General features: G+C 38.4%; 2 protein-coding genes across 7 annotated transcripts in view; one reads left to right on the top strand and one right to left on the bottom strand.

The window, feature by feature from the left end:
- The first annotated feature begins 1,731 nt into the window (after positions 1-1,731).
- On the top strand, positions 1,732-8,727 carry CEBPZOS (CEBPZ opposite strand). 6 transcript variants are annotated; one of them, XM_066378493.1, is made up of 6 exons: positions 1,933-1,979; positions 3,664-3,714; positions 4,657-4,772; positions 6,478-6,522; positions 7,351-7,435; positions 8,504-8,727. In XM_066378493.1, exons 3-5 carry the CDS (start codon positions 4,658-4,660, stop codon positions 7,431-7,433), a joined length of 243 nt encoding a protein of 80 aa, XP_066234590.1. In that variant the 5' UTR covers positions 1,933-1,979; positions 3,664-3,714; position 4,657; the 3' UTR covers positions 7,434-7,435; positions 8,504-8,727. The 6 variants fall into 6 exon arrangements, with proteins under 6 accessions (XP_066234595.1, XP_066234592.1, XP_066234594.1 ...); XM_066378494.1 differs by lacking the exon at positions 1,933-1,979 and adding an exon at positions 2,020-2,810; XM_066378498.1 differs by lacking the exons at positions 1,933-1,979; positions 3,664-3,714 and adding an exon at positions 1,732-1,860.
- CEBPZ (CCAAT enhancer binding protein zeta) overlaps positions 7,452-14,523 on the bottom strand; it is a 23,642-nt gene continuing 16,570 nt past the window's right edge. The window contains exons 9-16 of the mRNA XM_066378486.1: positions 13,973-14,039; positions 12,759-12,859; positions 11,317-11,374; positions 10,856-11,049; positions 9,683-9,772; positions 8,191-8,252; positions 8,020-8,101; positions 7,452-7,614 (exon numbers count right to left, since the gene is read on the bottom strand). Coding sequence (XP_066234583.1) covers positions 7,460-7,614; positions 8,020-8,101; positions 8,191-8,252; positions 9,683-9,772; positions 10,856-11,049; positions 11,317-11,374; positions 12,759-12,859; positions 13,973-14,039 — 809 coding nt within the window. The 3' untranslated portion in view covers positions 7,452-7,459. The remainder of the gene's footprint in view (positions 7,615-8,019; positions 8,102-8,190; positions 8,253-9,682; positions 9,773-10,855; positions 11,050-11,316; positions 11,375-12,758; positions 12,860-13,972; positions 14,040-14,523) is intronic.

Genomic DNA, 14,523 nt, shown 5'->3' with positions numbered 1-14,523 from the left:
ACTTGTAGCTGCCTCGTTTTAGTTGTTCATTGATTGCTTCTTGTATGTATCTTGACTGGGGGGCTGAAGCCAAGCCAGTGTGACCCCTTGCTCAAGCCAGCCACCCTGGGTTCAAGCCAGCAACCTTGGGCTGCAAGCCAGTGTGTAGTTATCACCTCCTTTGAAGCTTCATGTGGCCCTGGAGCTAGTGGGAGGTGAACAGTAATAATGTGTGCAACTCATTGGCCATGTCCTTAATATAGGAAGTTGATCGTTCTCTAGTTCTTATCTATCCCCTTCCTCACACTTACAGGACAGACATGATGCCAGTCAGCCAGATTTGCAAATTCAGATAAAAACAGGACTAAATATCTGGGTCTCGTTATAGTTGTGGTTATTTATTTATTTAAAAAGTTTGTAAAAAGGTAAAATTTAGAATATGTGTCTTACTATTTTTGAATTTCCATACAGCACTTCCCTCGAAGGTCTTATTACATTACATAAGAGGATGCTATTCACTGTAGGTGGGAAGGTTGTGTATTTCAGAATTTCCTTCCCCCAAACAAAAAGGGGTAGAACTGGACTCTGCCAAGCTGCTTAGTGGGATTGTCCCTTCCATTATAAAGAGTCTTTGTTTCCCTAGGGAAGATAGAATTTAAGACATTAATTCAAACATTGTTGTTGTCCTTTGCTTGCATCTTAGTGAATAAACATTAAAAAAGACAATTTAGCTGGATCCTGTTCTGACAATAGTGCCTGTAATTATAGGAGGGTTCGGGGGCTGTTTTGAATTTATAATATGAGCTCTGATTCTTGTTAGTATCCCTAGGCTCAGGGCAACCTGTCAGCCTTACAATTCTACATATTCTGGTATGCAGGGGAGGAATCAGCCTGAATGATTGTAAAATAACCTAGATTGTGTGATGCATTTTCACTGGTATGTCTTAGAGTACGTGTAGGCCTCATGTTGGGTGAAATCCCAGCTTGTTGTTCAGCTGCTTGGGTATTCAGGCCCAGGTAAGTGGTGGACCTCTCAGTGCTGTCTTGGCTTGGCTCAATGCCCTGGTCACAGCAGCATAGCAGGCTTATTTAAAGCTCCTGTTCATGAGATTAAAGAGATTGTTCCTACTTACTTTTTATTCTTTTAATTTTTTTTCCAGGCTATTAATTTGAGAGAGAGAGAGAACACAAGTGAAAAAAAAAAAAGTGTAGGGGGATTGAAATTTGATTAGTAAACCAGGAATCAAGTAGCATATGGCTTCTGTGTGCCAGCTGGCCCCAGGCTGGTTTTTAGGGGCAGGGAAAACGGCCCCTTCAGTTCTATCTTCCTCTCTATGTAGCAGAGTGCTCCTTCATAGACTTGGGCTTTATTCCCTTCTCTTTAGCAAGGGAAGTGCTTCCCAGTGTACTCGGGATTGAAATTTACCTTGGGATCCTGCAGGTAGGGAGAACTGTGTAACTTCTTGTATTTTGGGAGTTTACTAAAACTGGCTCGCCCCTTCACAGGTTGAACACCGGGAAGGCAGGATGGAGTCCAGGAGATCGTGGATGCTGGAAACGTTCAGGATCCAAACCGTTTATCTGGTAACATTTTGGCCTTCTAGATTGATGGAAAACCACTTCACTTCAGCGCTGGCCTCTGGCTGAGCAGGGACCTGCCCCCAGCGCCCTGCTCTGGGGACAGTGGCCCCAGCGGCTGCAGCTCTCCACTTCTCCGTGTGTCCTGTGGTCTCTTATTGGTTGTGTGATTGTGGGCAGGGAAAGCCTTTACCAGTCTCTGTAAAATGAGATATTCGTAGCATAGGGTTGATTTGAGGATTAAATAAAATAATGTATGTAGGCCGCAATCAGGAGAGGCTCTTACTAAAAGAACAGTACAGGGTAATTAGGGTGGGAGCGGGGCCAACGACAGGGGGCGGGGCTCTGTCAACCTTTGCGCAGGCGCAGCCCCACGGGTACGTGGCTTAGGTGAGACTGAACCGCGGGGCCCTGGTTTGCAGGCTTGCCTTGGGCTACCCAGAGCGGGAGTGCAGCAGGTTTTGCGGGGAACTCTTTAGGGTTCTGGGATCATGCTGAGGACACTCGGGTGTCACTGTGTCCAGCCCGCCCGAGTGTGCACGGGATTGGTCCGAGTATTTCCGGGTCCTTCGGCGACCTTGGCCCCGCGGCCCTAGCGTGCAGGCGGGAGCCTCCTATGGTTCCGGGCCCGGGAGGGCAGGGGGCAGCCAGGGTGCACCGGGGAGCTGGGGAGGTGGTGGGTTCAGGGGCTCCGGGCTGGCCAGCTTGAGGTCGCGCTCAGGCGCCTTGCAGGTTGCTTGGCTCTTGACCGTGAGAACCTGGAGAGACTGCTTTTGCTAATTAAATCCAGAGACGTAGCTGAGAAATCTTGTTCTTCAGCATCTAGACTGAGAGACCATGCTGTGTGAAGTCGTGTTGTCTGGAGACACTGGGCCATGTTGATTTCCAGCCTCCGTGCACAGAGGAGGGATTTTTGGTTGCAACATTAAACACTGGCTTAGGCTTGTGTTCCTTGAATGAGCTTCTGAGCCCAGTGTGATGTTAACCCCACGAAACACAGCCCTGCTTTTCTTTGAGCCCAACATAGGACGGCTTTATTTTAAACTTTACCTAAGTTCCATCCTTCTCCAAAATTTTGTCTATTCTTGTTCCTCTGCCAGTTAGTAGGTAACCTAACTTGGTTGTGGACAGCATGCCTCTGGTGGTTTATCAAATGGGCTTTATTAGTTGTTGTAAACAAACACTTCTCTTTAAGCTGAGGGACTTGGAATGTGAAATACCTGTGTGTACACACAAACGCATTTTCAAGAAAGGTAAGTGATTTATTATACAGTGTTTTTGGATTTTATTGTTTGAAACTGTATGTAGCCTCACCCTCTCCAACAAAAAATTTTCATTGGATCCCTTACACTGTGGGTCTGGCTACAGGCAGGCCTTGTTTTTTCTTTTGACCCCTTGAACATTAAAAATAACCCCGAGAGAGCTCCCTGTACAGATCAGGACTTACTTCCTGTTAGTAATGAGCTACAGCAAAACAACTCTCCCCACACACTGAACTGTGTGATGGTTATTAAGTTTTATAAGTTTCCCTTCCCCTTCCCCTCCCTTTCCTTTCCTTTCCTTTCCCTTTCCTCCCTCCCTCCCTCTCTTACTTTCTCTTTCAATTTCTGCTTCATTTTTTTTCAGGTAAAAATAGTAAGTTTCAATCTTAGTCCCCAGAGTGATCACGTTATCAAAATGTGAGAAGGGAACTTGAGGGAGGATGGACGGGGACACCTGATAATGATTTTAGGATAACTCTACAAAGGTAGAGTATTTAATTACCCCCACCCTCAGGCATTGTGAAAAGGAATCAAGTGAATGGATGGCAGCAGAGCTGGGACTCAGGAGTATTAGAGAACATACCATCCACACAAAGGACAGAGAACAATGTGACAGCATACCTAGGACAATATCAAAATACTGAGACTAAAAATTACTGGTTCTCGTTTTTGACTTTGGGTTTATAAGGAGGCAGAGTAAAAACCTGGGTTTACCTTTCATATACTCAGTAAGAGTCATATATACTATTTCCTTGTTATATAGCCCTTTACCTTGTTTAGCTTTTACTTTAGAGAAAGAGAATAACAACTCAAACTCTCTGATTAGCCTTTATTTATATTATAGGAAGAGAATCAAGATCTAACGTCTAGTCTTGCCACTTATTGGGTAATATAGGTGAGTTCTCTTCCTCATTTGGTTCAGGGACCTGGTTAAGGCCCAGGAATATGCATTCTTAACAAGCCTTTGAGTGACGTAGTTAGTGAAAATACTGTTAGAATAGCAGCTTTTCAGTAACAAGAACCAGTTATTGCTCAGCTTTGATTAAAATGCCTGGACTGTGGCACATAGTTCAATAAATGTACAAATAAATGAAAAGCTCCAGCTATCAACATGTATGACCACTTACACAATAACCTACTTTTGTAGGGTATTTTACCAAGAGCTTTCATATACTGTGCTCATTAGATCATATCTTAATTCCTTGTTCAGCTAAAAAATTATTTCCCACTATTCTACATCCTTAAAGCCATTAATTCCATAAATTGTTTTTACAATGCCTTCTTCAGTTCTCCTCTCTGTGCTTCATCCAATCAGGTCTTTGGTTCATTGTGTCCCTAAGGCAGGGGTCCGGAACCTATGGTTCACAAGCCAGGTGTGGCTCTTTTGATGGCTGCATCTGGCTCGCAGACAAATCTTTAATTAAAAAAATGTTAAAAATATAAAACATTCTCATGTATTACAATCCATTCATTTCCTACCACTCATGTTCATGGTTGCGGGTGGCTGGAGCCAATCATAGCTGTCCTCCGGGACAACACCAAATTTTTTATTGGATAATGCGTAACATACACAGGTCATTGTATGGCTCTCAAGGAATTACATTATAAAATATGTGGCGTTCATGGCTCTCTCAGCCAAAAAGGTTCCTGACCCCTGCCCTAGAGTGTGCAGATGGAAAACTAGAAATGAGGAAATGTCTAATGCAAATAAGAAATTAGTAACTTTGGGGTTTTAGTCCTGTAATCATTCAGACTGTGGAAATGAATTGGAGTTATTTTTATAGAAGAGCCATTAAATTTGAACGTGCTCATTTAGATTTGTATTTGTTAAACTTAGGATGGCCCGCACCTTGGAACCACTGGCAAAGAAGATTTTTAAAGGAGTTTTAGTAGCTGAATTTGTGGGCATTTTTGGAGCATACATTTTGTTCAATAAGATGAATACAAGCCAAGGTAATCATAATTCAGAAGGTAATGGTTTATAGTGTGTGTAGTTTGCAAATGCATTGTTGGTGCTAAATGGCATTTTAAAAGAAACTGCTTCTTCACATCAGTGTTATTAGGCATTTTTATGCCCACAAGGGGAAACTAGGTGTTAATTACTGTAAATGATTTTAAACTTTCTTCAAAAAAACCTGTTTATAGCCCTGGCTGGTTGGCTCAGCAGTATAGCGTTGGCCTGGTGCGTGGATGTCCCAGGTTTGATTCCCTGCCAGGGCACACAGGAGTCACCATCTGCTTTTCCACCTCTCTTCCTCCCCCTCCTGCAGCCATGGCTCAGTTGGAACAAGTTGGCCCCAGGTGCTGAGGATGGGTCCGTGGCCTTGCCTCAGGCACTAAAATATCTCAGTTGCTGAGCAATGGAGCAATGGCCCCAGATGGGCAGAGTATTAATCCCTAGTGGGCTTGCCAGGTGGATCCTGGTCGGGGTGCATGCAGGAGTCTCTCTGCCTCCCCAATTCTCACTTAAAAAAAAAAGTTTATAGACTAGAGAAAATATTTCACACTTTCCTGGGTTTTACCCAGGAATTAGAGCAAGTGTTTGTAGTCTGGCTTAGTTTGGGAACACAGAGCGAATATACTGGATTGTTTGGTAGACTGAGAGCAGTACTGCCGAACTGTCAGAGTAACCAGCTTCTTAGGCTCTCCTTGTCCTGCAGCAGCACTGGGCACTGGACACCTTTTCCGTGCCACTGATTGTCACTAAAAGTGCTTAGACATGTTGTGGGGCGAAATTTTCCATGAGAGCTCACAAGTTTTTTAGCAGTACTCTACTGCTTTCTCTTTCATTAAAGCAAGGGAACAATGAATAGTCTTGAGTGGTGGCCATCTTTGAAACATGTCATTTGTTTTCTTAAGAGTACTGGAACACTTCCACAATGCTATTGGATATTGACAGTCTCTATACATTTAAACTGTTAAGTAAGGATTTAAAAGAAAACATCCAAACAGTATTTAAAAGCAAATTAAAGTTTAAGATCAACTTTAAAAACTGGGTAGTCTTGGCCCTGGCCGGTTGGCTCAGCGGTAGAGCGTTGGCCTGGCGTTCGATTCCCGGCCAGGGCACATAGGAGAAGCGCCCATTTGCTTCTCCACCCCCCCTCTCCTTCCTCTCTGTCTCTCTCTTCCCCTCCGGCAGCCAAGGCTCCACTGGATCAAAGATGGCCCGGGTGCTGGGGATGGCTCCTTGGCCTCTGCCCCAGGCGCTAGAGTGGCTCTGGTAGCGGCAGAGCATCACCCGTTGTGGGCGTGCCGGGTGGATCCCGGTTGGGCGCATGCGGGAGTCTGTCTGACTGTCTCTCCCCGTTTCCAGCTTCAGAAAACAAACAAACAAACAAACAAAAAAAACTGGGTAGTCTTATTTCTAATTCCAAAACAACGTAAAACTGCATCCATAAAAATAATAAAGTTACATAAGGGAATTACACATTGATATTGAAAACCTGCTTTTAAATACCTAGGTCACAAAACAAAACTGCAAAATAAGACACGTGCAATTTAGACCTAAAATGATAATAGTTCTTGGATTACCAGGACCTTAACAGAATTTCTCATCAGTGGGATTCCTATTTTATAGACCCTTAGGCTAGCACTAAATTATAGCTGCATGTGCTAATATATGAATTCTAACTATGTCTCATTTTGAATTTTTTATCAGATTTCAGGCAAACAATGAGCAAGAAATTTCCCTCCATCTTGGAAGGTATGTTTCAGGTAACCAATATTCATCTTACAGGTATTTATAACTTTTTCCTTAAGGAAAAATGAAACTACAAAAAAAACTTTTTTAGCAAAAAATATAAGGTGACAGAGGATCATTTGATTTTGGGTGATGGATATACAACATAATCGACTGTCCAAATGATGTGGTGATGTTTGCCCAAAATCTGTGTACTTTTGTTGACCAATGTTACCCTGTTTAATTTTCAAAAAAACAAAACAAAGAAAAACTTTTTTAGGTAACCTATAAACTAAGTAATAATTTCTTTATGACCAATTAAGGACTAAATGACTTTATTTTGCAATGTCAATTAAAAAAAACAATAAAATAAAAAAAACCCAAAACCAAAACTATAATTATTAATCCTTATTCTAGCCCTTTGAGAACACAGAATGGAAAAAATTCTCACCTAGTTATCTAGATGAGAGCAGTTAGCTCATGGGCTAGTGTCTTAATTTTTCTGTAGTTAAGAATGTAGACTATGGAATGAGACACTGAGGTGGTGATGAAATCAAACCAGAGCTTAAAATTTAAAACCTATCTCAGGTTTGCTAACATCTTGGAGCTGTTTCTTTCCCTGTCAACTGGAGCTAATCACGCCCACTTTACAAATTGTTATAAGGTTCAAACAAGGTAACATTATATAATTAGCAGATTTTGCCTAATAAATAATGCTCCATACAATGGTTAGTACAGTGTCTAGAGCACAGGTGCAATATGTAGCAAGAAGGAAAAATTTGGTGTTTCTCAATATTGTTTAATTCAACATTTCTACATAATTTTATAAGTGACAACTATTTTTATTTACAGTTTATTACAAATCCATGGAATATTCTGGAATGTATGGAGTCAGACAGCAAGATCAAGAAAAATGGTTGAACAGCAAAAGTTAAGTGTAAGTAGAATTTAAATTTATAATTTATTTAGAAAATACTCGTTTTCTTTGCTTTTTAATTTTATGAATGGTTTTCGGATTCTTCTTTTTGAAATTTTTCTTTTTCTTGATGATACTTTTCACATCTCTGTTGTGTAGCCAGTCATCACGTTGAGCCTCCCATCTAAGCTGTTTGAGACCTTTGGGGGCAGAAAGATGAGCTCACCACACTGTAGCCTCTTGGAGGCCCCACAGAACACCCTACTGAGTAACAGGACTTTGCCTCTGCCAGGGCCCACAGATGTTTCCTATCCACTAGGCAAATGCCCTGCGAATTGTTACTTTCCTTCTATATGTACTGTCAAAGATTACCATTTTATAAATAAAAGGCTAGGACAGGAAAGGAACAAATCCCCTCAAGATTTTATTTCCCAGGAATGCTTTTACTTGTGAAAGAACAGAAGCCAGTTAACCATCAGTTCCAGAAGAAAATAAAATGTCTATAAAGCATTTATAAAGTTACTTAGAAAACTCTTACTATATAATCTTTAGAAGTTCCAAGTATAGCTATTAAAAAACCTCAGTAAGAGATTTAAGTTACTTACTTGCATTATCTTTGTTAGCCATGGCATTCATGCCAATGTTGTCAAACTTGGATCCCATATTTTCATCCAATAGGTGGCCAAACTTCAAACCAACAAAAAAAACAAGGTGGAATACATTTATTCAAATACTTAAAACACTGCTAGCTTCTTAAAATAGTACATCAGCCTTACCTCCTCAGCAGATACAAATAGGCTGGAGTCACTAAGATTTCTTTTCCTTTTTTTTCTGGGCCCTGAAAAAATTTAAGCCTAGATTATTTAATTAATCCAATAATTTTGGAAAAATATAACTCTTTCAATACAGCTTTGTTAAAAAATTATATTTGGTCTAAAATACACAATTGCAATTATATTCTTAGTACCATTATGTAGCTGGCACTTAAATAATAAGAGAAATATTTAAGAATTAATATATACTAATTTTTACAAAGTTAGTATCCTAATAGAACTATTCAGATGACTATTGTGTCTTCTTGCCTTTCAGGTTTGGCCACTGATCAAGGTTTACCTTATTTCATAGTATGAGGCAAGGTTAAAATCCCAAAGATGACGGATGGGTTTTGGTATATTTAAAGAAACATGTAACTTCTAATTATGCCAGAGGTTTTATTCTTTGGACTAACTGTGAAGAAATTTATGGGAAGGTATGTTTATTATGTTATAAATAAAGTTTTGTTTGTACTACTCAAAGTAAAATGGTTTTCCTTTAAAAAGAGTCACCTATAACTCTGGACATACAAACTTTTCAAAATAGATAAAATAGTGAAACATCTATTTTTAATACTTATTTAATTTTAATTCACAAATTTAAAATCCCATTATCTAGAAATATAATAACTAGAAGCAGTCTTTGTCCATTTCCTGAAACAGTATTATCCAAATTCTTTGCATCTTTGATGTCAATGTCTCTGGCACGATGAGAGTCACTTTTTAAAAACAGCTATAGTTAAGGAATAAAATTTGTCAAAAATTCAGCTGTTTAAAGTAATTCAGTATGGTTCAGTAAGTTTACAGAGTTGTTTAGCTGCCATCAAAATGCAATTTTAGAACATTTCCGAAGCATGAAAAAAATGTGCAATTTTTTTGAATATTTATTATAATGTCTATATTTTTATAAAAAACTTAAGGTTGTCACTTGATAATAGTGCTTTTTATTAGCACCTTACAAGTCTTATACTAAAATAATACTCTGTTATGAGAGACTTGAAAGAATCCGTATCTGTTTTATGTAAGAAATCTTGAGGTTCGAGTTGTTTTGTCATGCAGCAAGATGGCAGATCTCATAAAAAAGAAAAATGAAGTTAATTAAGAACACGGATTTTCTGAAAGGGCAAATGGCAAAGAATAAACCTGGTTGAGAAAAGGAAATAGGTTAAAGGTGTCTATTGAAAATCAGGGCTTACATATAATTCATATAATTAAATGGCTTAAACATGAATGAAAAAAATGATGTAGAGATATTCAGATGTGAGAGGAAAAGAATTTAGGAAGGTATATGTGGGAAATAATAATTTTCACATATTAAAATACATAAAAATGTTATTATCCATTATAAAAAACAACTAAATTGTCCTAACCAACAATTTAGAAGTTAATTTTCTGCAATAATAACTTTCTTATGCTCACTGCTTAGGTTTCAGAAAGACTAAATGCATTTTCTTACCTTGAAATGATCCAGCAAAGTCAAAATCATTTGCACCTTTCTTCTTGCTTTTCTTAGAATTGACTTTGGAGCTGACTTCATCATTAATTTCTGTTACCAAAGAAAGTGCTATTAAGTAATTTAAAAACAGGACTGCTATAAGATTATGATAAATGAATATTAACTTTTAGAAAATGCTAATTACTATTCTAATTAGCTAATTACTATTCTAATTTAAAAGGTCATTATAGGCCCTGGCCAGTTGGCTCAATGGTAGAGCGTCGGCCTGGCATGCAGGAGTCCGGTGTTCGATTCCCAGCCAGGGCACACAGGAGAAGCGCCCATCTGCTTCTCCACCCCTCCCCCCTCTCCTTCCTTTCTGTCTCTCTTCCCCTCCCGCAGCCAAGGCTCCATTGGAGCAAAGATGGCCCGGGTGCTGAGGATGGCTTTATGGCCTCTGCCTCAGGCGCTAGAGTGGCTCTGGATGCAACAGAGCAACAGCACAGATGGGCAGAGCATCGCCCCCTGGTGGGCATGCCGGGTGGATCCTGGTCGGGCGTATGCGGGAGTCTGTCTGACTGCCTCCCCGTTTCCAACTTCGGAAAAATACAGAAAAAAAAAAATTAAAAAGGTCATTATAACACCTCAACAGGTATTGCACAGATAGCCTAATTGTTAATAAAAGTCCAAAACTCAATGCTCAGCTGCTTTAAAAATAAAAAACCTTTCCGTTTCAAATTAAGAAGGGGAAAAGGTCTTCTTTAAATTTCTGCCCAACCTGAGTATTAATTTGAATACAGAGTAATACTGAAAAACATTCAAGGCCCTGGCCGGTGGGTCAGTGCATAGAGCACTGGACGTCCTGGGTTCAATCCCTGGTCAGGGCACAGAGAAGCAACCATCTGCTTTTCCCCCTCCCACAGCCAGTGGCTCTACTGATTCTAGCACTGAGGATAGCTCTTTTGTAGTGCATCAGCCTCAGGTGCTAAAAACAGCTCGGTACTCGAGCATCAGCCCAAGACGGGGTTGCCAGGTGGACCCTGGTCAGGGCTCATGTAGTAGTCCATCTCTCCTCCTCTCACCTAAAAAATAAAAAGAAAAACAAAACAAAACGAAAAAACATTCAACAGAAAAATTAGCCTACACTGAGGAAGAAAGGAAGATATAGTTTGTTTTATATTTTAAAAAGTTCACCTTGAATGCCCTCACTTTCATCTTCCAACACATCCATGAATGTTCCTCCATCTTCATCAATTTCAGTAAATTCTTCATTCATACTTCCTAAAGAAACTTCATCATCATCCAAGTTATCAAGGTTGTCATCACTATCTTCTGAATCTTCATCTTTTGGCTCACCCTTAGCTCTTTTTGTTTTGTTTTTCATGTTGCTGAACAAAAACAACAACTTGTAAAAGAAGACACTTTTCTAAAATGTAATTTGTTGACTACCAGGGTATTAAGCTATTAACAGATTTAAAATGAGACTTACAGAAGGCTCAAGGCCTTTATTTAATATACTAATGTGCATTATAAAAGTCCAAAATGGAAGTACTAGATCCATTTTCCAAGCTTATTCAACACACCCTCTGTTCTGAGGGACAATTTGGGAAATGCTGGAAAAAGTAAAAAAAAAAAAAAATTGAAATGTATTTTACCCAGCAAAATCAAGATCATCCTGTCCAGAGGCGAAACAATTATCATCTTCAAATGTGTCTGCCAGAGAACAATATACAAATTGTGAGATATAGTAAAGAATAACAAAGTTGACATCTTATTTCTGAGTTAATAGTCATGATTCTTCTGTTTATGACACACACCCAGAAGATACAAATGTGATTATTGCTGTGTGTTTTATTAATCTACATTAACTTGTGAATATACTGACCTTAATTACATCTCTAAACTAGCCTGACCAGGTGGTGGTGCAGTGGATAGAGCAGGGGTCGGGAACCTATGGCTCAAGAGCCAGATGTGGCTCTTTTGATGGCTGCATCTGGCTCGCAGACAAATCTTTAATTAAAAAAATAATGTTAAAAATATAAAACATTAAAAAAATAAATAAAACATTCTCATGTATTACAATCCATTCATTTCCTACCACTCATGTTCATGGTTGCGGGTGGCTGGAGCCAATCACAGCTGTCCTCCAGGACAACACCAAATTTTTATTGGATAATGCATAACGTACATGGGTCATTGTATGGCTCTCATGAAATTACATTTTAAAATATGTGGCGTTCATGGCTCTCTCAGCCAAAAAGGTTCCCGACCCCTGGGATAGAGCATCAGCCTGGGAGGCAGAGGACCCAGGTTCGAAACCTAAGGTCACTGGCTTGAGCAAGGTGTCACTTGCTCTGCTGTAGCCCCCCAGTCAAGGCACATATGAGAAAGCGACCAATGAACTAAGATGCCACAATGAAGAATGGATGCTTCTCATCTCTCTCCCTTCCTGTCTGTATGTCCCTATCTGTCCCTCTCTGTGTCTGTCTCTCAAAAAAGAAAATTCCTAAACTAAAATGGTTCCAGTTAATTTCAGCTCCTTACTAGAGTTTTTATAGAAAGAGGGTAAATATCAAATAAAATATTTAGCAACTGCAGGAGGTTTAAATATATTAAGACTATCTAAGTGCTTATATTTTATAGGTGCAATACAATATACAATAAAAATTAACTCAATGAAAGCCTTTCTAATTACCCATGTTTTTGTTTCAGTCTAAATTTCAATTAATATTTTCCTAGCTCTGTGGATTATAAAGACAGAACAGATGAAATAGTAGACTATTGCTACCAATAATGCAAGGAAGTTAGGAACAGTAAAAATAGTTTCTCTTTTATAAGAGATTTGACCTTAAGAATGTATATATTCATGTCAATATAATTTTTTTTCTCCATGAATCATCAGTCACCTATTTTTGTGCAAGCAAATGTGGGTGAATTACCATATCCCACCAAAATATATTTTATTAATCCATTGTGATTTGCATTGTATTCTTAAAGGATTTTTTAAACTAAGGTCACCTTTACCACTAATATTCCATGGTTCTATATATAAATAAATAGTAACAAAATGTTTTGCAAATTAAAGTCAATAAATTACCAATCATCTTTTCAAATTCCTCATCATCCACATCTTCTACACTTTCTTCATCTGCATTTCGTTTCTGTTTCTCTTTAACAGCAGCCATTTTTTTATAATACCTAAAATAAAATCGTGTCATACATTTGATAGTTTTACTCAACGGCCCATTTTACTACAATCAGAACACCTATGTACGCAGTTACTGAAGCAAGGTTAAAAGCTATTTACTCTGTTGGATATAAATGACTAAATTTATTTATAGAAAAACATTTTAATTTCTTTTTTTAAAAAGATTTTATTTATTCATTTTGGAGAGAAGAGAGAAAGAGAGAGAGAAAGAGAGAGAGAGAGAGAGAGAGAAGGGGGAAGAGCAGGAAGCATCAACTCCCATAGATGCCTTCATCAGGCAAGCCAAGGGTTTTGAACTGACGACCTCAGCATTCCAGGTCAATGCTTTATCTACTGTGCCACCACAGGTCAGGTCTAAAAGTTTTGAGTTCTACAAAACAGTTTGAAACTTCTACAATATGAAGTATAAATTCCAAATATTTAGGTTTAGTTCTTCATAAAAACATCTAACTCATCCTAATTAAATGGCCTATGTAAAAGGTTGTTTCAGGGCCAACACTAATGATTTATCGGACCTATAGTCATATTAGGGTACAGTGAAACTTAGCATTTTGCAGGTGAGATCATACCCTCAAAATTCTTCACACAAAATGTTTTTAAAAACAAATCAAACAGAATTAACCAGTCAGATGAGACAGCAGTTCCTTTCGGATTGTAAGACATTTGTAATAATACCAACAAGTTCAAGGCTTATCTCTATAGCAGCACAGTGACTTTGCTAATTCTGCTTAGAGTCATGTTTGGGACAAATCACTCATGAGTTGTCTGTCATTATATTAGACTAATACAGATTTAAATCCTGTAAGAAAATAACTGTGCTAAAAAAGGAAATTAAAGATTAAGTTCTACAGAGTCAAGTTTCATAAAACAAAAATTATGCTAGATTTGTTAGATTAATAACAAATCCCCCAAATTTACTTTTTTAGTTCTAGTACTTAGATATCTTAATATTAGCAAAATGACTGATTTATAAATTATCTTCACAAAAATGGACAGAGATGTCTTTAGATCTTTTTAAGGTAGACCTATGTTACAGCATTTTATAGAATTTAAACATTTAAATTTTAACAGTTCTCCCAATGAAACTATAGTAAGTGTATTACCTATAGAAAAACACTTCATCCACTGGTATTTGGCTTTCTTCTTTTGCAAGGAACTCCTTACTGTTCACTAGAAAAAGTCAGTTAAAAAATTTTAAATAAAGTAATTCTTTTTATGTTATCCCAGCTCTTAGGACTAAATACAGCATGCCTACAATTTTAAAGTCCAAAAGATAAGGAAGGTGGACAGAAGGGATCCTAGAATTCAAAGGACAATTTCTGGAAGAGTCTGTGTGGAGGAGACCGAGCATTTGAGTGATGGTCGGCTACAAGGAAACTCAGAGTTCCTTTAATAAATAGTCACTTTAAACTTGCCATTTTCATCTCAGAAAAATGACAATGTCTGGCATTCTGTGAAAAGGAAGCAAAGGTAACCAGAGAATTATCCATAATTTTACATAATATTGAGGAAAACTAAGGAACAAAAATAGGGAGCTATAAGGATATTAGTTTTTCCTCCTTAAAATAAAAATTTTTGACTTATCTTTATGAAAAGGGAATTTGGCTTCTAATCCTAACTCTATTAACTTTGGGCAAATCTTTTCACAACTCTG

This window comes from Saccopteryx leptura, chromosome 3 (assembly GCF_036850995.1).
Source record: "Saccopteryx leptura isolate mSacLep1 chromosome 3, mSacLep1_pri_phased_curated, whole genome shotgun sequence".
In the NCBI taxonomy this organism is placed as follows: domain Eukaryota; kingdom Metazoa; phylum Chordata; class Mammalia; order Chiroptera; family Emballonuridae; genus Saccopteryx; species Saccopteryx leptura.
This window is presented reverse-complemented; position numbering and strand designations above follow the sequence as displayed.